This window comes from Monopterus albus, unplaced genomic scaffold (genome assembly GCF_001952655.1).
Source record: "Monopterus albus unplaced genomic scaffold, M_albus_1.0 scaffold359.1, whole genome shotgun sequence".
Taxonomy (NCBI): Eukaryota; Metazoa; Chordata; class Actinopteri; order Synbranchiformes; family Synbranchidae; genus Monopterus; species Monopterus albus.
Genome location: NW_018128239.1, coordinates 178,171 through 187,329, shown reverse-complemented (window position 1 = coordinate 187,329; position 9,159 = coordinate 178,171). Strand labels below are relative to the sequence as shown.

The 9,159-nt window shown below is 41.7% G+C and overlaps 1 protein-coding gene across 1 annotated transcript in view; it reads left to right on the top strand.

Moving 5' to 3' along the window:
* cacng2b (calcium channel, voltage-dependent, gamma subunit 2b) overlaps positions 1-9,153 on the top strand; it is a 53,514-nt gene extending 44,361 nt beyond the window's left edge. Inside the window, exons 3-4 of the mRNA XM_020625571.1 lie at positions 5,827-5,967; positions 8,157-9,153. Of these exons, the coding sequence (XP_020481227.1) occupies positions 5,827-5,967; positions 8,157-8,680 (665 nt within the window). The 3' untranslated portion in view covers positions 8,681-9,153. The remainder of the gene's footprint in view (positions 1-5,826; positions 5,968-8,156) is intronic.
* The last annotated feature ends 6 nt before the right edge of the window (positions 9,154-9,159 follow it).

The following is a 9,159-nucleotide window of genomic DNA, read 5'->3' as shown; positions in this document are numbered from 1 at the left end:
CTCTGTTTCACTGCCTTCCTTTTCAGAGGGGCAATGGTATAAGTGTATTACGCAGGAAGGCTGCAGTACTATCAACAAGATTATCGATTTGTGTTGGAGTAAAGTTAAGGTGGCCTCCTTCCACTGTGTTGGCAAACGGCACTGAAGTAGATAAAGACGGAATTATTTCCTTAAACCTGGTAACAGCATTGCCAGATAGACATCTGCTGTAGTGGAATTGTTTCCCACATAGAGTATAATCCATTAATGTAAATTCAAAAGTTATTAGAAAATGGTCATACAGAAGAGGGTTTTGGGGAAAAACTATTAAGTGTTCAGTTTTGATGCCATATGTCAGAACCAGATCAAGAGTGTGATTAAAACAGTGAGTGGGTTTATTTACAGTTTGAGAGAAGCCAACTGAGTCTAATAATGAACAGAATGCATTGTTGAGGCTGTCATTGTCGGCATCTACATGAATATTAAAGTCGCCTACTATGATTATTTTATCTGTACTAAGCACTAAATCAGACAGAAAGTCTGAGAATTCACTTAAAAACTCTGAATAAGGAGCAGGTGGATGGTATACAATAACAAACAGAACAGGCTTTTGAGTTTTCCAGTTTGGGTGTGAGAGACTCAGGGTGTAGTGGTTATGGTTAAAGTTGGGGTAAGTCTTCTGGAAATGAATGTAGGTCTATGTAAGGACCTGGTATATGACATGAACAAGGACATGTAATAGAAGGCAGATTGGCCCTGCGTGGGTAGTGTACAGTGTGTATGGAAAACACCCCACTTTGGAGCAGGAGAGTGAGCTAGTGTGTGTGGGAGGCTGATCGATGAATGCGTTCACTTTGCTGTTTGTTGAGCAAGTGTGTGTGTATATGTGTGACAAAGTAATGGAGGGTGCTACACTGCACTGTAGCTTGCATGTATAAAATTAAGTATGTGTGTTTGTGTGAACCCAGGTAGCTCCCATGGTGGTGTCCACCCCCACCTCGATAATTCAGCCACAATTACAAGACTCTCCTTACTGCCGCAGCTAATGAAACCATAAGTCAGCCTGAGATACACACACACACACACAAACACACACCACTGCAGCAGAACCAAGCAAGCAGAAGGAGAAAAGAAGGGAAGGTAAAAAGTGAAAAATAGAGAATGAAAAGATAAATTTGAGAGCAAGAAGGACAGAAACAGTTTTGGTTGTTGTGTACAGTATGTGCGTCTGCGTCTGCTCATCCTTCTGTTTGTGTCTTAACAGAACCATAGTGCACAGTACATATTGACTCAGATGTTACAAGGATGACAGAATGCCGCACAGTGTTGCTCAACTTCATTAATTTGCACAGAGATTCAACAAAAAAAAACGAGTAAACAGAAAAACCTGGCTTAGCTGTTTGGATATGCAGGTTATGATCTGTGAGATGAAACCACAGCTCACTATCAGTTCTATTTATGATTAACTATAGACCTATACTAAAGCAATATCATCAACACTGTGATTATCATCAGGATTCTCTACTCCCTCCTCTGTGTAATTGTTTCATTATGTACAATAATGATGTAAAGCCTTCCTGACTCTCTCCTAATTTAACACAGCATCAGTAAACTAATAATCTCCACCCTGCACTGATCCAACAGGGGAATGCAGAAGCAATATTACAAATCACTTATACAGTATGCAGGTAATTAGCAGACATGTGACCAGTCCAGGGTGCACATCGCCTCTTGCTCAGTGTGGGCTGTGTACTGCACAGAATACATGGGTATAGATAATGGATGGACAGACCCCTGGAGTCAGATTATCAAGTCTTGATTCCTTTGGTAGCACTGTTTATAGCTTTCAAATTGCACGAGTCTTCAGACACAGCGGTGCAATAACATCATTAAATGAATTACTGAAACTAGAATTGTGTGAAATATAAATGTGCTAACCCGGGATTGAGTAATAATAGTGTTGGGGAGTAGTCCTGACTTGATAGGTGTTATACAGCAGTAACCACTGTCACTGTATGAGAAACTCATGCCCTGCTAATTGATTTGGCTCATTCAGCAGTTAATAAATCTTTACCCTTCTGATAATAATTGTAATTAAATAAACTTTAAACTGCAAAACACAGGCCATCAAGCCTGCCTCATTTCATGTGCATCAGTTTGTGCCCATAAAACACTGCCCCTGTCACACACACACACACACACAGTAGCCAGGATTTGCCAATCCTTGGAGGAAAATCATTAAATCTGCTTCACTGATGTATGTGGACATTGGGAAATATGACAGTGGCACAACCTCTTTGCACATCTACATGGTGAAGGGTTTGCAGAGGTGGGCAGAAAAGCTCCCTTCCAACAATGCTTTGTGCAGACTGGCCTGTCAAGAAAGATGATGGGCTGATCATCTGCAGTGGGGAGAAAAAAGAGTAGTAGTATACAAGATGCAAGTACAAGCATAAAATAGACAGCCACATGACCATTCAGTGGGTTACAGCACACACAGCCAGTATGTATTGCTAACTTGTTGTTATTTTGGGTGTAGAAAACAACTTTGGACTTTATCTCTTCTGCAAAGTGGCCCATAGCCTATATATTGTATCAAATACCCACTTCGAATGGTTTCTTGCTATTTAATATATGCTTGGTTTGATGATACAAGATGGCCTAAGGTTTAAGAGATAATTCCCCAACCAGGAAGTCAGAGGTTCAGTAGCCTCAAACACCCTTGACAAAGAAGCTAAAAACATAGTGTACACTTTGCCTCACACTGCTGCTGCTGAAACTTGCCCCTCCCCACGTCTCCCTGTCTGTGCTGTGATGTGCTTGGTGGCAGAATGCATCTGGAGGCCAGTGCTTTTGGTTAAAAATTCTTCCTTTAAAACTGGCTATTTTCTACTTAATCCAAGTGCAGAGAGGGAAAAAGAAGAAGAGAGAGATAGAGCTCGCTCAAGGCAAAGCGACTTCACAGACAAGTGAAGGCCTGCCGTCTTCCCCCTCCTTCTTGTCTCGTCTTCTCATTCCTCTCCTGCTTTTTTCTTTGCTGCTTCTTTTTCTGTCCTTTTCTCATTTTACCCCTCTACCCCCCTTATGTTTTGCCAATGTCAGCTTCTTACCACAGTTGCCTTTTGTACTGTTTGTAATGCTCTTTGGTGCTGAAGTTCTGACATCCCAGCTCGTCACTGTTCCACAAGTTTTTGTAACTTGGTATAATCTCTGATTCAGCATTTCTCTGATCTCTTTCAAAAAGTGGAACGTGCTCGCAGGGCTTTCTATCCATATTCACTATCAAAGTTATGTTTATGCATGACATCTATTGCGTGTCTGTGTGTCCTGAGGTGTCTTCCTTTTTTTCCTTACTAAAGCTTTTTGGGGGAGTTTCTCCATATCGTGGTGGATGGATGTCTCATACAAAAACATTGATCTTTAACTATAACCACAGTCATTCATAAAGTACTTATTTTAACACAAACCATGACCTTTCCCTAACCAAGCTGTTCTGGTGCTTAAACCTGACCAAAACTTTACTATAATTTCCTGCCATTTGGCTCTAATTCAGAAAATGCTTCTATGGGTAAAGACAAACAACCTATGCGGTCATTTGAGTTGGAGCACATGTTCTTAAATCAAGGTATATGGTCTGTTCATCTGTCTCAGCCAGCAGTGTGCTCACCTGGAGTGATAAATCAAGTATTGTACAGGTGCATGTGCATGAGCGCATACAGGTTTGTGGCAGGAGGCAGTCGTTGTGTGCATACATTATGTGCCTGCTATGAGGGGCTTTCCACCTTGCAGGCAATTTGCCCTAAAAGCATATATCAATGAAGAAGAGGAGATGTGGTTAAAACAAATAGAACAGAGGAGGAGGAGGGGACACTTGATGCAGTGCCAACTCTGAGGTCACCTTAATTTTTGATTTGATTCAGTGAATGGAACCATCACAGTACAAGCACACAGAGAGTGAGAAAGGGAGCGATACAGGGATGAAAAGAGGGAAGAAAGAGTGGAGGAAAAAATTGTTGGAGAGATTTCAGCATCACAGAAATAAGATCAAGGACAAGCTCATTATGTTCTTCCATCATTCAACATCCATTTTTAGGTAGACTTGAGCAGCACTGGTTATTATTACAACTTAAATCTACTTTAGTTTTAGTCCACATTTCTGTTAGTTAGGGTAACATTTGGGAATGCATTGCTACAACAATTTGACAGACTATCAAACAGTTATATTGTACATCTTACCATCTCCGTTACAGGCCAAGTTATGGCAGAAAATATGCATTAAATGGGGTTTTAAATGTTAACTTTGAATGACCATTACATCCGGAATATGGATCAGAGCTGGATGAAATTGGGTCTGGAGACAGACATCGCCATCCTACATATGTGTGTCAAATTTCAAACAAAAATATTTTTTATTAACTTTCAACAGAGATGTGAATTTTATTTTTAAATTTTGCCCCATGTTAAATATATGAATTTTATGTGTGTGTGTGTGTGTGTGATTTTTTTTATGTGACCTTTGACCTTGTTCAACCAAAATCTAACCACTTCAAGGGTTGGTCCTCACCAGTGTCTGCACCGAGTATTCTGGTGATCCAGCCATTTGTCCATAATCCTGCTAACCAACACACACACCGAACCAAAAACATAACCTTCTTGGGGGAGCTAATTATGTTGTCTTATTATTGTGCCCCTATGAGAAACAAAGAAGACAGGAAATAAGGAAGAATATGTCTTCAGCAAGACAAGCAGAAATATGCAAGAAACCATATTGCGTGGAAACCTGCCAAAAGGTCAGGAATGTGACATTGGCCATCTCTGAAAACAGACTGAACTCTGTGACCCTGGCAGCAGCATGACAAGCCTGTGGGCAATCAGCAAATCAGCCATGCAGAGGGCAAACAGACAGACAGCTGATGGACAGAGTGATAGTGGAGGGGAAGAGGAACGAGGCAGATGCAGAGTTCGAGATGGTGTGATAGAGCGATGGACAGAGGTCTGATAGAGGGACACAAACATGCTGCCCATTGGAGGACAGATTCACAGATAGAAATGGAAGAGACAAGGCAGAAACAAAGGAGGAAAGCTTTTTCACAAAAGGTAGTCAGAGTACAGTATACTGTAATATATTGAATATATTCAACTCTGAAAGACTCTGAAAGACCTTTGAAACAAATTACCTCCATCACAGCTGAACATTCTATAGAAGTATTCCTAGGTGGTACGGTAGATTGACTTCATCCTTAATTCAAGGAAGCAATTAATGTCCCTTCATGTCAGTGTAAGTCATAGTATTGTCACAGTAATAACAGTACTACTACGAGTTGAAATACAGTTTAAAAACTTTCTTGTTGAGCTGTCAAGTGCTGCAGAACACGTCGACATGTGAGACAGGAATCAAACACTGTTACTGCAACAAGCTACAAAGGTTCTACTTTTCTCTTATTGATTGTCCTCAGGGTTTGATACCCCAGTACATTGATCTTTAGAATGTGCATCTAAAATCTCTGGGGGACACTTTATAGGGAAAGTTTTCAAAACAATCTGTACTCTCAGAAGTATTACAATTAGTTCTTCTAGTATTTTCAGGCTATAAAATTTCCAGTTCCAGTTCCATGCTGGTTTCTATGCGCTTTAGGCCTTGGATCCATGTACTGGTAATCCATTATTTGTTCATTCACCTGTTATGTTATGTGTTGTCTTGTCTTCAGTTTTCAAATGTATAAATAAAAAAATCTTTGCCAACTTTTTTCCGATGAACGTCTGATCAGTTTGCTGCACCAGCCATTAGCGGTACATTGTACCAGTGGTGACAGTGACAGCAACTTTGGCCTTGATGTGTGTGTCCAGGCGCAGTGCGAGCCTCCAGTATCTTCCCCATCCTGAGTGTGATCCTGCTCTTCATGGGGGGGCTGTGCATCGCCGCCAGCGAGTTTTACAAGTCACGCCACAACATCATCCTCAGCGCCGGCATCCTTTTTGTCTCTGCAGGTATGAAGAATCTGCTTTTTTTAAATTTATTTATTTTTGCCACTAGAGCATCAGGATGCTTCGTTTCTTGACACTGTATTCTATATGGATGACTAGAAAAAGGAACTAAATTAAACTATTTGGAGAAAAGATAGCATGTTTATCACAGGTGTAAGCACCAAGATTTTGAAAAAATATACTTATATATTTTAACTGTATGTAAAGTGAAGAAGTAATCTGTTAGAAAGCATATTGTCCTTCCATTATGCTACTTTGTCTCCACTCAGGAGGTTATATTCCTGGTTGATTTGTTTTTCTGTTTGTTATTTAGCTAGTGAAAAGCAATATCAATAACATTTGGATAAAATGTAGCTAATAATAAGTATTTGTTTACTTTTTTCACATTTTCACTATTTTCAGACTAATTGACTGCAGGTTTCTTACTATGATGCAGATCTGCAACTAGAAACAAATGTTAAAAATACATCTCTGTGGCTTTAAGTTTTTAAAAAATGGATTAGTTTTGCATATGTTTTCAAAAAGCGTTGCAAAATTGGTCAGAATACAACAATATTGATTCTCTAGCTGGGACCTGCCATCACTAATGGGGGGAGATGAAAAGAGAGTGAAGTGCTTGTGTATACTAAATGCTTTTGTGCTTCAGTTTTGGGAAAGGCTAAAGAGGTCTGCGCCACTCTCGGTGCAATTGACAGGCCTGCTGCAGGGATAGAAGAATAGGCGTAAAAGATTAGGATGGGCAGGGAGCTCTTTGCTGAAACGCATTGGTCTTTACATTAAGGTTGCTGCAAATAGTGCAAGTGTTACTGGGCAGTTTGTTTTCCACTTAGTTTTTCTCTTGGTTATGCACTTTGGACAGTGGGTGAAGTTGTACCAGAAATATTTGTAGTATCTGGGTAATGAAAAGTGAAAGCTGATGTGAGAAGGTTTGGTTGGTTTAAATACTAGAAGCCATAGGGGCGTAGGTCCAGATAATTCAGATAATTACATTATCTCCATATATATAGGATTGGGGGGTGACAGTGGTGTGGTGGGTCGCACAGTCATCTCCCAACTGGAAGGTTGAGGGTTCGAATCTTGGTGACTGCAGTCCACATGTCGAAGTGTCCTTGGGCAAGACACTTGGGCAAAAATGAAAATAAGACTGAGTCTGAGGAGGCGGAGCTGGGAAGAGAAATAAGAGAGGGGGAGAAAATCCTGGTGACAGCACAGTAACAAAAAATCTGAAACGGATACAAATGTCTGCGTTGTGGAGCCAGGATGGCACTCGCTCACCACTAGGTGATTGTATGTGTGAGTGTGGCATACAACAGTCACCTCAGGACAAAGCTAGGGAAAAAAAGATTGTGCAAGTTGTCATCTTACCAGATCAGTTTTATGTTTTTGTGTGTTCATACATGTGTATTTGTGCTGTGGTTCTGGGCCATGGCCTACTGTTCTGCACTACATACTGTAACTAGTTCTCCTCCAAGTCAGAAGTGAGAGAAGCAGTTCTCTCTCTCTTTCTCACTGTGTCTGTCTCATCCTGTTGCTAGGCTAAGAGGAGCCCACTGGGATTACACTCTAAAAATAAGGTGTCCCTGATACTCTTCTGCTCTGAACCATCTCAATCAAGTCCTCACATCACTCACACCTCTGTCTGCTTTTCTGTCACTTGATACAGCATTGGTTTCATCATTTTTCTGCATATTTGTCTACCTGTTTGTCCATGAGTCTATTTCTGGCTGCACACAAAAACAACAGATGATCAAAATAGATGGAGGGAGAAACGGACAGAAAAGGTGAGACAGATGAGACTGATAGGGGATGTAAATTTGAACTTCGCTGGAGTTAGGAATGGCTGGGTTAGGTGAGTTACAGAGATACAGAGGAAAATATTCAAATAAAATATAAGAAACAAATGTAAGAATGGCTCTGCACCATTCTGGATCTCAAAAAGCGAGAGGTGTTGGTTGGGGTTACGGGTACAACAGTGCAAACTCCTGACTGTGACTGGATGTGAGAGGCGTAGCAGACATGAAACACTGCTGTTCAACCTGGTGTTCAAACTAATTGTATCTTGGTAAAACTTTTTCCATAATAAGAAACTTAAAGATTGTTCAGCTGACAAGGATAAGTAGGGCAGAACTGATTTTTCTAACACAGTTGACATTATTTTAATTTTTATCTCCCTTTCCAATTCTCTGTTCTAGGTCTGAGCAACATCATAGGAATTATTGTGTACATATCAGCCAATGCTGGGGACCCTTCCAAGAGTGACTCCAAGAAGAACAGCTACTCCTACGGATGGTCCTTCTACTTCGGTGCCCTCTCCTTCATCATGGCTGAAATGGTGGGCGTGTTGGCTGTGCACATGTTCATTGACCGTCATCGGGAGCTGCGCGTGGGAGCGCGAGCCGCTGACTACCTCCAAGGTGCAGCCATCACGCGCATCCCCAGCTATCGCTATCGCTACCGACGCCGTTCACGCTCTTCGTCCCGCTCCACAGATCCATCACAATCCCGAGAGGCTTCACCGGTGGGCCTGAAGGCCTTTGGGACATTGCCCTCCACAGAGCTGTCCATGTATACACTGCCCAAGGGCCAAACGGGCACCCCAACAGCCACCTATAACTCTACAGAGAGGGACCACAACTTCCTGCAGGTCCACAACTGCATCCAGAAGGACCTGAAAGACTCAGGCAACACCGCCAATCGACGTACCACACCTGTATGAAAGTGATAGATGGATCTCAGACACTAAAAAACAAAACAAAACAAAAAAAAACACTTGGAGAGAATTTGGGGGGGGAGACAGCAAAAGACATGGTGTAAGGAGACAAAGGAGATGGAGGCTTAAATGGATAGATGGAGTGAAGGGTAAGCAGAGAAGGGAAGCTCTGTGCGCTCAGATGATCATTGAGTTTCTGTTTAAAAATAGAAGCAGAAATAATGCATTAAAAGAAACATGCATGATTTTACCACTGACCATTGTTTAACGAGTTTTGAAAACTTGTAAAGATTTGAGGGGGAGGATGGGAAAGGAGGAGTTGGGAGGGGGGTGGCCGGTGGTTGTCTGCCTCAGGGCTGTGGAGCCTTGGAGTGGCGGGCCAGACAGCCCGTTCAAAGGTGAACTTTATATTTTTTACCTCAGTGTGATGAAAAGAGGGCATGGTTTGCCCACTGGCCCCACCTATGATCCCGCCTACACTACCA